This window comes from Gouania willdenowi, chromosome 10, assembly GCF_900634775.1.
Source record: "Gouania willdenowi chromosome 10, fGouWil2.1, whole genome shotgun sequence".
Taxonomy (NCBI): domain Eukaryota; kingdom Metazoa; phylum Chordata; class Actinopteri; order Blenniiformes; family Gobiesocidae; genus Gouania; species Gouania willdenowi.
The window spans coordinates 40,615,044-40,630,247 of NC_041053.1; the positions used below are offsets into that span (position 1 = coordinate 40,615,044).

The following is a 15,204-nucleotide window of genomic DNA, read 5'->3' on the forward strand; positions in this document are numbered from 1 at the left end:
CGCCTCTGTCAGTCTGCCCTAGGGCAGCTGTGGCTACATTGTAGCTTACCACCACCGGTATGACTATGTGAGTGACAGGTGTGAATGAATAATGGTTTCTGTAACGCGCATTGAGTCTCCTCGAAGAAAGTACTATATAAATCCAAGCTATTATTATTATTATTATTGTAAATATTGGTCCTTCACTTGCAAAAAATATTGTATTAACATAAAACCTACTTCTATAAAAATGTGCCAAAAATTACACTTGTTTAAATGCATTTGATCCTCCAACTCCAAATGAGGTACTTCAGATAATATTAAAGATGAGGGACGCAGCACCAGGACACGATTAAATTAGAGCTTGTCTTATGAAGAAATATAGCTATTACTGAGTTTTCTCTCTGTCACTATGAACAGGTGTTGTTCCTAGAGATCTTTAAAATAACTCCTTTGTTCAAATCAGGTGATTCCAGTTTGTTTAACAACTACTGACCAATTTCGGTTTTACCGTTGTTTTCTAAAGTACTTGAAAAATGAGTTTATAGAAGAATATCTAAACACTTGACAGAAAATGATATCTTGTATGACCATCAGTATGGCTTTAGAGAAAAAATGTCTACAGAAATGGCCCTTTTGCAGTTTTTTGACTCTTTTAAAAAGAATGTACAAGTAATCTTTAACAAGTGTATGTGTATATACTGTATATTTTAAACATTGACCTACCTGCTCATGCCTGTTCTTGTTTAAATTGACTTTGGGGAGGTGGTCTTATAAGACCTCTAATGGTCTTCTCACTCTCTCCTGCACAGTTATGTTCTTTTAACTACTGTATACATTTTGTCTTGTTATTTGGTCAAAAATCAAATCAGTTTGGCCCCTTCCGTTGATGACTAGCGACTTCCGATACTGCTGCCAATGTTGTTTATGTAGTGGCCCATTGTTGTGCCGTTCATCCGCGACCATCACCACATGTTGCAGCATGATAATGTACGGCCCGATGTTGCAAGAATCTGGAAGCTGAAAACATCCCTGTTCTTGAACTGCCAGCATACTCACCGGACATGTCACCCATTGAGCATGTTTGGAATGCTCTGGATCAGCGTATACGACAGCGTGTTCCAGTTCCTGCCAATATCCAGCAACTTGACACAGCCATTGAAGAGGAGTGGACCAACATTCTACAGGCTACAATCAACAACCTGATTTACTCTATGTGAAGGACATGTGTGGCACTGCGTGAGACAAATGGTGGCCACACCAGATACTGACTGGTTTTCTGACCCCCGCCAGACCCCCCCAATAAAGCAAAACTGCATATTTCAGGGTGCCTTTTATTGTGACAAACTTGTGAAACTTAGAAGTATACTTCAGTGCTAACACTCATCATCCCAATCACACTTATAGCATATAGTAGACAATATATACTTTGCAGTGCATAGCACAGAGTATGCCATTTCTTGCTTCACTTCTACACAACAGCTCCACCCTGTGGTGAGATAGCGGAGGAGCATCAAAGTCTGTGGTTGAAAATCCTGACTGACACACACACACACACACACACACACACACACTGCTCCCATAAACTTAGTTCAAAGCTCGCCGCACACTGAGCAGATAAGACAGATTTATCTGTAAACAGTCCAGTCCTCTCTGTATGCAGCAACCTGCTTCAGAACAGTGGAATTCACATAACTTTCTGTCCTGTCCCCTCCAACAGAATCCACTCTGTGTGTCATGTGTGCTAAACTGGCTTTTATTTTGAAATCATTGGGTGTGTCTTTGAGGAGGGATCAGGAAGAGTAACACTCAGAACGCAGAGCAGGGGAAGCAACAAGCACTGAGAGAACAACACGAGATATAAGACAAGGAGAACGCAACAAGAACACAACAACAAGAACACAACAAGAACATAAGGAAAACATGAGAAGGTAGAAGACAAGAGGTTCCAGGTGTTAATCATGAACGGAGGGAAACGATCTGCGCTTTGTCTCTTCTGATTGGGTGAAACAGCTGTCAATCAAACAGAAACAGGACTGCCAGGTGAGAACAAGCCCCGCCCACTACAGCAGGTTTACCTTGTTTCTAACAGTGTGTGTGTGCCAGAAATCAAAGGAATGATCAACAATCTGTAAGGAATTCACAGACAATACCTGACCGTCAGTCTCATGTCATCAGGATGGAAGAAGGACCTCCCACCCCAACCCTCACACACACTGACACACACACAGATGGTTCCTCTCAGTTCGAGGAGAACATCAAGGACCAGAGTTCACCACAAGGCCAGGACCAGGAGGAGCTGGACTGCACAGAGGATGAACCATGTCCACATCACACAGAGCCACCTAGTTCCCTTTTAGGAGAACCTCCACTGAGCTCAAATTGTGTGTGCACGGACCAAGACCAACCAGAACCTCTCCCTAAACCACAAGAGGAACCACAGGAAGAACCAGAACTTTATCAGGAACAACACAAACAAGTCAAATCACATCAGACCTCAAGACAAAAGCAAGCAGACCCAGATCCTGGTTCTGATCCACCATTTAAGTCAGAACAAAAGGCAGACCAGGATGCAGATCCAGAAGAGATGGCTGAAGAAACGGAACTAGGAGTAAATCAAGAAGGTAATGCAGAAGATCCAGCTTTGGAACAAGAACAGCTACAACTTTCTCAGAACCTGGAGAATGTCTGTTTGGGAGACTTTCCTCCTCCGTCTCCTGTAGGTTTGTCCCCCATCAGTGGCCCCTGTGGTTCTGATGGGGCTCTTCCAGGAGAAACTAAGCTGTGTGGGTTCCTTCAGAAGCAGGCGGGGCCTCTGCGCTCGTGGAAGCAGCGCTGGTTCACCTACGAGGAGAACAAGAACCAGCTCTTTTACTACCGCACGCCACAAGACGTGATGCCGCTGGGCTGCGTGGAGCTCAGCACCGCCACCTTTGACTTCCCGCTCGGATCGGAGAGAGGAACGTTCCACATCAAGACGCAGAATCGCACCTTCATCCTGAAGGTAGTAGAGCACCAGAACCTTCACAACCATTATTTCTACTGTTCTGTTCATGTTTTATGTTTGGGTTAGCTTAACGTGTAGCAACAAGTCCCACATATGTGGTTAGCTTAGCACGTAGCAACCAGTCCCACATGTTTGGTTAGCTTATCATGTAGCAACCAGTCCCACATGTTTGGTTATCTTAGCACGTAGTGACCAGTTTCACAAGTTTGAGTTAGCTTAGAAAGTAACTATAAGTCCCATACTGCTTGGCTAGCTTAGCACGTAGCAACCAGTTTTAAATGTTTGAGTCAGCTTAGAGCGTATAGTAACCAGTTTCACATGTTCGGTTAGCTTAGCATGTAGCAACAAATCTCACAAGCTTGGTTAGCTTAGCACATAGCTACCAGTTCCAGATGTTTGGGTTAGTTTAGCATGTAGCAAGCCTGAGTGAGCATTAAAGGGGTAAAGAGGCAGGGCTACATTATCAGTTCCACTGATTGGTTCAAAGCGACTTATTGGCCGATAGCTATGGTGCTAATTAAAAAAGTCAAGTCTTTTGGCTCCACCCCCGCCTTCATTCCTGAGTCCTCTGTGTGATCACCTGTCCCTCAGGCAGCCAATCAGGAGCTGATGCTGTACTGGTTACAGCAGCTGCAGGTGAAGCGGTCACAGCACCGACTAAGCTGCAGCGGAGCCCCGCCCACAAACAACGACAACAGCTCTACGGGTAGGAACACTGCGGTCACTGGTCCTGGTCCTGGTCCTGGTCCTGGTCTGGTTAATCTGTAGCTTTATGGTTTCAGTGCTGGAGGTTGAGTCGGTGGCAATAATCCACCTGAGTGTCTTCCTATGTGATGATCTGTACTGGGTTCACTGGGAGGTCATCTGAATAACCAACTGGTCTGTTGATGGTCTAACTTAGGCTGCTTTAGTGTTTAATATTTTAAAGAGTAAGAGAAACACTTTGTTAATGATTGATCCAAATGTAGCTTTCATGTTTCATTAGTTTCTGTTATTCAGAGCAATAGGAGCCACTTGAAAGTCGTAGTTTTTGAGTGTGCGATCAGTCATTTTGAGTGTGAAGTCACTGACTGTATGACCCATACAACAACAACAACAACAACAACAACATGAACACAACGTGTACACTGCAACACGTGCTCAGCAAAACTGATGTTGGTGATTTAATGAACATCTAGTCTCACTGTCCAAGCCCAGTTCACTTAGATAGTGTTGTAAATGTCTATGTACTGTAAGTGTGATTAGGATGGTGAGCGTTCCCACTGAAGTATACTTCCAAGTTTCCCAAGATGCATTTGTAACCTACAGCATTAAAAATCTGAATCACACTGAGGCTAAATATATGTGTGGATTCTCCACCTTTACTTTGAAAGTTCTGAAAACATTTGAAGTTAGAAAGTTGCTCATTTGATCCATAAAACCATGCATACACATTTCATTCCGACAATTTGGAGATTTTCGGAGACCCACCATTGTGCTATTGACAAAACTTCTGGTCAAACAAGAGCCCTATTTACAAAAATAATTTTAAAAACTAATGGAAGACAAGAAGAGATTTTTAGTTTGAAGCTGGTCCCAGGACCATTTTATGTTCTGCTCGCAATGCATCATGGGTGACTAGTGTGCCCACTGTGCACACTACAAAAACGTCCCCATATAGTATACATCTGGGTATTTCTTGCGTACTCAATCATTCCATACTAGCTAATGTGAACCAAAGACGTGCAGTCAGGGTAGGCGGATTGAGCGTATGCCTTTTGCTTTCTGTTTGTCACCAATGTAATGTTTGTAGACACTTTTATTATATATCCTCACTTTCCATAGAATAGATAATGTATTTCACGTGTGTTTATTACATATTTGCTCTTGTTGATTTTACATAAAACCGCACTGAAAAGGCATGAGGTGAGGCAGCCAGTACCTCTGCCTCACCTGAAGGGGGCGTGAGTCACAGAGCGTGAGGCTAATAGGACCAAGAGTTTAAAATTAAAAGATAAGGAGGACTTTTACAACAAAGTCAAATACACAGTACTTTTGTCCAGAAGAATAGGCTAATGGACTTTGTTTACAAGTAAAGGTAAGACCATGAATACACAGAAGCTTTATTTTTTATGTATGAATTGTGGAATTGCAATGGCAAATTAGGAAAACAGTGAAGGTGCAGCAAAAATGCACTCTTTCTCTGAGGCGCTATTAATATAACATTCTTCCATAGTCAAATATGTCTCTGTATGTGTGTAATAATGTTGATATGAGATATAAAACACAAGTAGTCAATGTGCAAGCTGCCAATTGAACGGTGAATTTACACAACTCTATAAATGGGTTCATATATTTGTAAATCTGACTCTGAAAAAGTCAGTGTCTCACCAGCCACGAACGTCCCCACACGTCACTGATGTGAATGCACTACATAGTCATTTTGACATCAGACTTAGTATGAGTAGTTAGTGTGTGAATTACAACACAAGAAGACTTGTCCTACCCAGCAGCTGTCCTCATCAGGTCTACTAGGAAGCATCAGAGTAGAGACTCCATAAGCCACACCCTAATCTTAACGGAGGTTCAGGAATGCTTCGTCACTAATGTGGCTTAGATGTGGGCGTTGGGGGGGAGTCGGTGAGCAAGTAGGAGGGACTGTTGGGCAGGACACGGCCACTCTGAGTATTTTCATGTATAGTAAATCTATACTTGTTACAAAGGAGAGGTAACCTATGGAGATGAGAACGTCCTTCAGCTCGTCTGAACATGCTCTGGGGGCTCGTCCAGGGTCATTATCTGGTCCTGCAGCTTTGTGGGAGAATAATTAAAATAACAATAATAATATACATGTTTATGGACTTAATCACAGATATTTGTTGGAGTGTTTCACATCCTCTTACAGACTCCAGATGTTTCCCACCTGTCAGGGCAGCCTGAGGGAAAACTGGGGCTCAGGTATTTGAACTTGTGTCCCAGCAGACTGTAGAGTTAGCGCCCCCTGCTGTTACACTCTTTACTGTCCCAGCAGACTGTAGGGTTAGCGCCCCCTGCTGTTACACTCTTTACTGTCCCAGCAGACTGTAGGGTTAGCGCCCCCTGCTGTTACACTCTTTACTGTCCCAGCAGACTGTAGGGTTAGCGCCCCCTGCTGTTACACTTTTTACTGTCCTCAGCAGACTTCCTGCCTGTGCTCAGCAGTCCTGTGGGTTTGGTGGGAGAAGAGGCGGCGACCATGTGCACGCAGAGAGCGCTGCTCGCCAACGTGTCCATCAAACACCCGCTCATCGAGCTGCAGTGAGTTTATTGATTCATTTCAAACCCACGAGGATCAATCACACAAAGAAGACAACAACAATGAAAATAAAAAGGAAGATGCAGTGCCATCAGTGTGTGTGTTTGTGTTTGTTTGTGTGTGTGTGAGCAGGAACTCTGTGCGTAATCTCATGAAAAGGTCATCTCTGGATTGGGGTCAGGGTACATTCTATGAGTGTTCACCTGTGAGTGCCGACATCAGCAGTGCTGCCTGTTCCCATGGTAACACACTAAAGTACAGTGACAGTATTAATTGAACAATCAGCGAGAAAACTTTCAAACATTGAGTCTGTAGTAAGGGAAGATTACCTTACCTGTGCTCTGACTGTGGGATTGTGGGTAACATCCATTAGACACCTAGCTTAGCCTGAAGCATGATTAGCATTACTGCCTCGTTATCAGAGTTAAAGAGGGGGGAGAGGCTAGAGGGGGAGAGTTTAACTGCTTCCTGTCAATGGTGTTGTTCTCAGCCACCAAGCCACCCTCTGAGCCCCCGACTCCGCCCACTCCGCTCTCATGTGCCGATACAGCATGTCCGGTGTCTCCGTTGGAGAGAAGAAGGACGAAGAGGAGCAGAGACTTACAGCGTGAGACGCAGATGCTAAAGGAGGAGCTCAAATCTCACAAGGTGCTCCAATCAAGGTTCAAGTAACGCACCACATGGCCCTTTCACCATGAGCTCGGGTTTAAGCAGCGCCACCGTGTGGTGTCTGTGTGTGAGGGTTACCAAATAATTCTATATTTCTTTTTTGAATGTAATATGAGAGACCAGTCACACATGTTTTCTTAGCTTAGCATGTAGCGACCAAGCCCACATGTTTGGTTTGCTTAGCATATAGCGTCCAAGCACGCAGGTTTGGTCAGCTTAGCATGTAGCGTGCAAGCCCACATGTTTGGTTAGCGTAGCACATAGCGACCAAGCCTATATGTTTAGTTATCTTAGCAAGTAGTGGCGTTGGCTGAGCAGAGTTAAAGGAGAAGGGGGCAGGGCTACATCATCAGGTTCACTGACTGGTTCCTTAGAGCATTGAGGGAGAATCTTACAGATGTTTGAACCTCCAGGAGCTGATGATGGTCCTGCACAAAGCTCTGGAGGCAGCTCAGCTGGAGAAGAGGAGCTGTACAGAGTTTCTGGCAGTGAAGGATGAGCAGGAGCGGCTGGAGCTGCTGCGGCACCGTGAACGTCAGGTGTCCGAGCTGAGACAGCAGCTGGCCAATCAGAGAGAGGAGACGGAAGCGCTGAGGAGGAGACACGCTGAGACTGAGGCTCAGCTGTTGGATGCTCAGGAGAAGCTCAGTGTACTGAGCCAGAAAAACCAGGCCAAGCAGGAGGTGTGTGTGGGTGTGTGCGTGTGCGATGGGCTTCAATCAATCAATCAATCAATCAATCTTTATTTGTATAGCGCCAAATCATAACCAATGGTATCTCAAGGCACTTTACAGTAGAGCAGTCTTAAGGACGAACTCTTCATTTTATGGATACACACATATGCATATATACGTATATACACATACATATGTATCCCACACCCAACATGAATTCATCATGGCGGCAAGGAAAACCTTCTGTTAAGCAGCAGGAACCTTGTGTGGATCCCATTCCTATGATGAACAGCCATCCACATTATGCTGTGTTGGGTGTGTGCAGAGGAAAGGGTGGAGACAGAGTTGTTGAGACTCTGTAACTCCACACTGAGGATCCCACGGACCTGCAAGACAAAAGCCAGAAGGAGTACAGGAGCAAACACACAAGGGAAGAAGCAGACATAGAGGGAGTGTTAGAGAGAGGAATGGGACCCTCTCCGGTCCCTCTCTAGCCTAAATGACCTCTCTCTTAACGCCCTCTCCAACCTCTCTCCAACCGAGCATGCCAGAACCCACCGGCAGTCTATGCCTATTGCATCTTAACTATGAGCTATGAGCTGGTTCCTAACTAAACGCTTTACCAAAGAGGAATGTTTTGAGCCTAACCTTAAAGGTAGAGAGGGTGTCTGCCCCCCGAACCGTGGTTGGTAGATGGTTCCAGAGAAGTGGGGCCTGATACTGAAAGCTCTTCCTCCTATACTACTTCTAGAGACAAATGGAACAACGAGTAGGCCAGCATTTTGAGAGCGTAGTGTTCTGGGGGGATTGTATGGCACTACAAGCTCCTTGAGATAGACTGGTGCCTGTCCATTTAGGGCTTTATAAGTGAGAAGAAGAATCTTGAATTCTATTCTATATTTTATGGGAAGCCAATGCAGAGAGGCTAATACAGGAGTAATGTGATCTCTTCTCCTAGTTTTAGTCAGTACACGTGCTGCAGCATTTTGAACCAGCTGAAGTGTCTTAAGCGACTTGCTCGGGCAGCCTGCTAAAAGAGAATTACAATAATCCAGTCTAGAGGTAACAAAAGCATGGACTAGCTTTTCGGCCTCGCCCTGAGACAGGATAGATCTGATTTTAGCAATGTTACGGAGATGAAAGAAGGCAGTTCTTGAAGTTTGTTTTATGTGAGAGTTGAAGGATAAATCCTGATCAAATAGAACCCCAAGGTTTCTAACAGTTGTGCTTTGTGCCAGAGTAATGCCATCTAGGGCAGTTAGGCTAGCATAGGTTTCTCTAAGGTGTCGTGGGCCCAGTACAATGACCTCAGTCTTGTCTGAGTTAAGAAGAAGAAAATTTTGGTCCATCCAGGCCCTAATGTCCTTTAGACAGGCCTCAAGTTTAGATAGCTGATTTGTCTCACCTGGCTTCATTGATACATACAGTTGGGTATCATCAGCATAGCAGTGAAAGTTAACAGAGTATTTTCTCATAACATTACCAAGGGGGATCATATAGATACAGAAGAGGATTGGACCTAGCACAGAGCCCTGAGGAACCCCGTAGCTTACTTTAGTGTACACAGAAGACCTATTATTCACATGTACAAACTGGTACCTATCAGATAGGTAGGACTTAAACCAGTTTAGGGCAGTCCCTGTGATTCCAAGTAATTTCTCTAATCTCTCTAGTAGAATATAGTGATCTATAGTGTCAAAAGCTGCACTAAGATCTAATAAAACCAGCACTGAGAGTCGTCCTTCATCTGAAGCCCAGAGTAGATCATTAGTTACTTTAACTAAAGCAGTCTCTGTGCTGTGTTGAGCTCTAAAACCTGACTGGAAGTCCTCGAACAGGTTGTTGTTTTGAAGGAAGTCACAGAGCTGAGCCGCCACAACTTTCTCAAGAATCTTTGAAATAAAAGGAAGATTAGATATAGGCCTGTAGTTTGCTAAAGTGCTGGAATCAAGAGTAGGTTTTTTGAGAAGGGGTTTGATTACAGCTACTTTAAAGGACTGTGGCACGTAGCCTATTGATAGGGATATATTTATTGTCTCCAACAAAGATGGGCAGACCAGGGGAATCACTTCTTTAAACAGCTTAGTTGGGATCGGATCTGAAAGGCAGGTCGATGGTTTGGAGGATGAAATAATAGAGTTAAGTTCCTGAAGTCCTATATGTGTGAAACAGTTTAGGTTAGGCCTATTTACATTTAATGGTACAGCAGGCCCAGGTGAAGGCAGGGAGTGGCTAATTTTATCTCTAATCTTATGAATTTTATGGTTAAAAAATGTCATAAAGTCCTCACAGCTGAGGGCTAGAGGAATCATGGGCTCAATAGAGCTCTGACTTTGTGTTAGCCTGGCTACAGTGCTGAAAAGGTACCTCGGATTATTTTTATTTTCTTCAATTAGTGAGGAATAGTATGTAGATCGACTATGTTGTAAGGCTGTCATGTATTTACTATGGTTGTTTTATTGGAGCGCCACATTCTCTCTAATTTATGGGTTGTTTGTTTGAGTGTGTGAGTTTCAGAGCTAAACCACGGAGCTTTCCTCTGACGTTTAATAGTTTTTTCCCTCAATGGGGCAATTGAGTCCAAGGTGGATTTTAGTAGACTAGCAGAGCTATCGACAAGCAGATCCAGTTGAGAGGGGTTATAATTAATATCATAGTTATTTATTGGATGGTGCACTGAGTTTAAGGCAGCAGGAATGGCCTCTTTAAATTTAGCCACAGCACTATTGGACAGATTTCTACTCGTAACTATTTTATTGCACAGTGCGAGATCCTCTAGGATAATGTTAAAAGATATTAAAAGTGATCTGATAGCAGAGGATTTTCAGGGTAGACTTTTAGTTCATTAATATCAAGGCCATATGTTAGAACAAGATCAAGAGTATGATTTAAACGATGAGTAGCTTCATTAATAGTTTGAAAAAAGCCAACTGAGTCTATTAGGGACATAAAGGCTGAGCTCAGCCTATCACTATCTTTGTCCACATGGATATTAAAATCTCCTACTATCAGTATTTTATCAGAACTGAGGACTAAGTTTGATATAAACTCAGAGAATTCTGATAGAAATTCAGAATAAGGGCCTGGAGGACGGTAAATTATCACAAATAAGACTGGCTGGCAGGTTTTTGATTCGGTATGAGACAAATTTAGAACCAGGCTTTCAAAGGAAGTGTAACTGGCCTTTGGTTTAGGATAGATTAGGAGAGAGGAATGATAAATAGCTGCTACACCACCTCCACGGCCTATGTCTCGTGGCATATGAGTATTTAAATGACTGGGAGGAGTGGCTTCATTTAAACTAACATATTCATCTTGATACAGCCATGTTTCAGTTAAACAGAATTAATCAAAGTTATTTTCTGAGATAAGGTCATTTACTAGTAGAGATTTGGATCTCAGTGATCTAATATTTAATAGAGCACATCTAATGGTTTTAGCAATGTGTGTGTCCTTCAGGTGATCGTCAAGCTGACCGATCAGGTGAGCTCCTTTGTGTCTGACACTCAGCGATCAGAAGCAGAAAGTGTCGCTCCATCAGAGCTGCAGCAGGAAGTGGAGAACCTGAAGGTACCTCATGGTCCGACTGGTTCATCGACTGGTTGTGAGTCGGACATCTGATTGGTCTCTGCTGGTTCTGTAGGACGACATTGAAGCTCACAAGATCCAGAACAAGTTCCTGAACTCAGAGATCTACCAGCTGACTAACCTGTGGAGGACCAGCTCCCAGCAGGAGAAGAGCCTGATGATTAAGGTACGGCCGCTGATTCTAACATGTAGGTCCTCGTGTGTTACTAACCCAATCAGCTGCTGGTTCCATTCCATCACTCTTCTCTGCCCTCTGATTGGCTGCAGTGTGCCTATCTGGAGGCGACCAACTGTCAGTTGGAGAGTCGTTACCTGGGAATCCTACAAAAGCTACAGGAGGTCAGATCTCTGGACGGCGCTCAGCGTACAGCCGTGCAGGAGATGATCGAGGACGCCATGAAAGGAGATCTGAGGAGAGCTGCCAAGTTGAGCTCAGACAGGTGAGGTCACCTGAGCCTTGCCCACTCCATCCCTGACCTCACACTAATGTTGTAGTACTTGAGACCAGTCTCAAGACCAGATTTTAAAGGTCTTGGTTTTGTCTCTGACTTGAAAGCATCTTTACTCTTGTCTTATCTTGGTGCCCAAACTCAAATTTTTTTTGTCAATACCAGCACTGATTTCTGCTATTCTTCAACTTTACTAATGTGATAATGAGGAGAAGAACCTGGCAAAACGATAAATATCTTTGATTCATGCGTTGCCTTTTTTTGGCTGTCAAATGTATTTTAAAGAAACTAAAACTAAAGAGAGAAAATGTTCTTTAACTGCCCAACCTGAAATGAATTTTTATGGCCATTTTTATGTCTCAGTATTGGTCTTGACTCCCACTAGTCTTGGTTTTATCTTGGCCTTGGATCATGTGGTCTTGAGCACAACACTACCTTACACTGAGTTATGTGCGCAGGGAGTACGATCAGTATGGCTTCAAGGTCATCTCTGACTACGACCTGGAGGACATGAAGCTTTTGGCCAAGATCCAGGCCCTGGAGATCCGTTCGCAGCACCTTCTGCATCAGGAAGCCACCCAGCGCCCCCTGCTGGGCCGGTGGGCTCAGTACCTGGCCGGCCGGTCCGACCAAGACCTCTGTCTGTCTCCAGAACTCAAATTCTTGGTGCGGGGAGGCGTTCCACCAGAGTACCGGCCCCGAGTGTGGAGGTGTGTGGTCCAAGCCAGGACCAAAACTATTAGAGAACACTACCCTGAGCGCTACAATCAGGTAGGGGTTTGTGCGTGCTCCCGGACACTAAACTGAAACCAGCTGACCTCTCCTGGTTCTGTCTGCAGCTGTGCGACAAGAGTCGAGCGTCTCCTCATTCTGCCTCCAGACAAATCGAGCTGGATCTCAATCGCACCCTGACAACCAATCGGCACTTCTCCTCACCTTGCAGCCCCGCCCTCCAGCAGCTCCGACGCATCCTATTGGCCTTCTCATGGCAGAACCCCACTATTGGCTACTGCCAGGGACTCAACAGGTTGGCTGCTCTGGCTCTGGTGGTTCTCCAAAGTGAAGAGGAGGCGTTCTGGTGTTTGGTGGCCATGGTGGAGACCATCATGCCTAAGGATTATTACACCAAGAACCTGCTCGCCTCACAGGTCTGTGCACATCAGTCTGTAGTTACCGACAGGGTCTATAGATACTGACGTGGTGTTTTCAGGCGGACCAGCGCGTGCTGAAGGACTTGATGGCGGACAAACTTCCTCGTCTCTGGTCCCACTTTGAGAGCCACTCTGTGGACGTGTCCTTGGTTTCCTTCAACTGGTTCCTGGTGATTTTTGTTGAAAGTCTTCACACGGAAATCCTTCTTCAGCTGTGGGACGCCTTCCTGTACGAGGGGACCAAGGTCTGAGTGTGTGTTACTGAGTGTGTGTGTGTTACAGGTGATGTTCAGGTGTGTGTGTGTGTGTTACTTTGTGTTTTACTGGGTGTGTTGCTGTGGTGTGTGTTACAGGTGATTTTCAGGTACGCTCTGGCTCTGTTTAAATATAAAGAAGAAGAGTTTTTAAAGATCCAGGACAGCGTTCAGATTTATCAGTATCTGCGATTCTTCACTAAGACCATCTCTGACAGCAGGTGTGTGAGTGTGTCTGTGTGAGTATGAATGTCATCCTAACGTACCACTGATACTAAGTCTGACATTACAATTAGTATGTAGTGTGCAGGGGCAGGTCTAGGAAATCTTGGTTAGGGGGTACTGCAGGGCACAGACTAAGTTTATGGTGGCACAATTAATTTAAAATAATAAAACAACCACTTAAGATCCCAGTTAATAATACTGTTTACCCTAAATTATATAATTTACAACATGGGCATTTCCCTTGTATGCTAAGCAACAAAATTTGTTAAACATCTAAAGAAAAAAAATGCTATACAATAGTTTATCATATCTGCGTGTGGATCAAATGCCAGCTCCAAAAGTTCCTACACAGTGTAAAGTTTTAAATCTCCATGGGATTAGAGTGATGAATGCATGACTATTTATTGTAAAAGCATAAAAATAGTTTATTAGTTAAGGTTGTAGATTTATCACTGTTTCAACAAAAAAAATATAAGCATGAATCTGGATGAAGTGGCACTTGGGGTGGCCAATCAGATTTTAGGGGTGGCACATGCCACCCTGGGCCACCCCTTTGGCCCCACCCATGGTAGTGCGTTCACATTAGAAAGTATGGAAAGATTGAGTATGCGAGAAAAACCCAGATGTATACTATATGCATAATTTTTTTAAGTATGCATGGTGTGCACACTAGTCATACTCAACCGTCCCATGATGCATTGCAAGCTGAATGTAAAATCGTGCTGGGACTGGCTTCAAGCAAAAAATCAAACATCCCCTTTTCAAAATAAAAGCATCTCTTTTTGTCTTCCATTATATATATTTTTTAACTCTTTTGTAAATAGAGCTCTTATTTTGAAGTTAACCTGAAGTTTTGTCAGTTGCACAATTAAGGGTCTCTGAAAATCTCAGAAATGTCGGAATGAAATGTGTCTACGTGAGTTTTATGGATCAAATGAGCACATATTAATATTCTACTTGGTCACTTTCTCATTTAAAATGTTTTCAGAACTTTCAAAGTAAAGTTGGAGAATCAATAGAAATATTTAGCCTCAGTGTGATTCAGGTTTTTAACGCTGTAGGTTCCATCTTGGGAAATGCTCATCATCCTAATCATACTTATAGTATGTAGTAGACAGTATATTCTCATTGAGTTTGTTGTGTGTAGTACGGAGTTTGACATTGTGCTCACCTGTGGTCATGTGACCCACAGGAAGTTGAGCAACATAGCGTTCGCGGAGCTGAACCCGTTTCCTGGCCGTCTGCTGCGTAGCCGTCGTGCCGTGCACCGTGAGCGCCTGCAGAGGGAGCTGTTGGAGCTTCAGGAGCAGCAGGAGGCCTTCAGCACCGAGAGCGTCCAACGCAGAGACAAAGACGTGTCAACGGCCGCCAGTGAGGACGACGACGACCCGTAACACACACACAACTAGCTCTGTTTCATGGAGATTATCACCTCATTACTGTTTAACGTGTGTCCAACACAAGCTAACAGTAACCATGGCAAAGGGTCACACAAAGCTCCCTTCATATCCTCCTTTAGTGTAATTTCATGTTTGTAGAACTAAGTTCATTACCATGGCGACGAGTCTTTAGGATTATTTGTGCTAGCATTAGCCAATGGAGAGTAAGAACAGTAATAAGAACAATAATCACTGTGTCAGGTATGTTGCCATGGTTACTATTTCTTAGACTTTTATTTTGTAATGCTTTTGTACTTGGGAAGTGAGATGTATTGTCTGAGCTTGTGTGAATAAACGCCTCTGTTTCTTTATATACAATGTGTTTATATGACCTGCATGAAAAAAAGGAAACGGGAGAAGCTGAAAAATACAACTTTTTTCTCTACAAACTGAAATGTGGTGAATGTGTGAACACGTTTGTACGTCTGCAAGTTTTTTGTTTGTCTTCACATTTATATGTCTGTGAGTTTTTTTGTTTGTTTATACGTTTGTACG

At 43.9% G+C, this 15,204-nt stretch overlaps 1 protein-coding gene across 4 annotated transcripts; it reads left to right on the forward strand.

Annotated features, from left to right (window-relative positions):
* Positions 1-1,693: 1,693 nt before the first annotated feature.
* On the forward strand, positions 1,694-15,020 carry tbc1d2 (TBC1 domain family, member 2). Of its 4 annotated transcripts, none has more exons than XM_028459272.1 (14): positions 1,694-2,983; positions 3,578-3,692; positions 6,145-6,262; positions 6,393-6,502; positions 6,751-6,908; positions 7,343-7,612; positions 11,063-11,173; positions 11,247-11,357; positions 11,459-11,631; positions 12,099-12,411; positions 12,480-12,788; positions 12,851-13,036; positions 13,145-13,266; positions 14,467-14,601. In XM_028459272.1, the coding sequence occupies exons 1-14, from the start codon at positions 2,159-2,161 to the stop codon at positions 14,468-14,470; spliced, it is 2,925 nt and encodes a 974-aa protein (XP_028315073.1). In that variant the 5' UTR covers positions 1,694-2,158; the 3' UTR covers positions 14,471-14,601. The 4 variants fall into 4 exon arrangements, with proteins under 4 accessions (XP_028315073.1, XP_028315071.1, XP_028315072.1 ...); XM_028459270.1 differs by having other exon boundaries at positions 1,696-2,983; positions 14,463-15,020; XM_028459271.1 differs by having other exon boundaries at positions 1,696-2,983; positions 6,811-6,908; positions 14,463-15,020.
* The last annotated feature ends 184 nt before the right edge of the window (positions 15,021-15,204 follow it).

Bases quoted from the DNA above. Each gene is read 5' to 3' on its own strand.
- tbc1d2 (XM_028459270.1), top strand. From the start codon at position 2,159: ATGGAAGAAGGACCTCCCACCCCAACCCTCACACACACTGACACACAC. The intron at 11,632-12,098 runs GTGAGGTCACCT...TTATGTGCGCAG, and splicing joins GCCAAGTTGAGCTCAGACAG to GGAGTACGATCAGTATGGCT. The intron at 13,037-13,144 runs GTCTGAGTGTGT...TGTGTGTTACAG, and splicing joins TCCTGTACGAGGGGACCAAG to GTGATTTTCAGGTACGCTCT.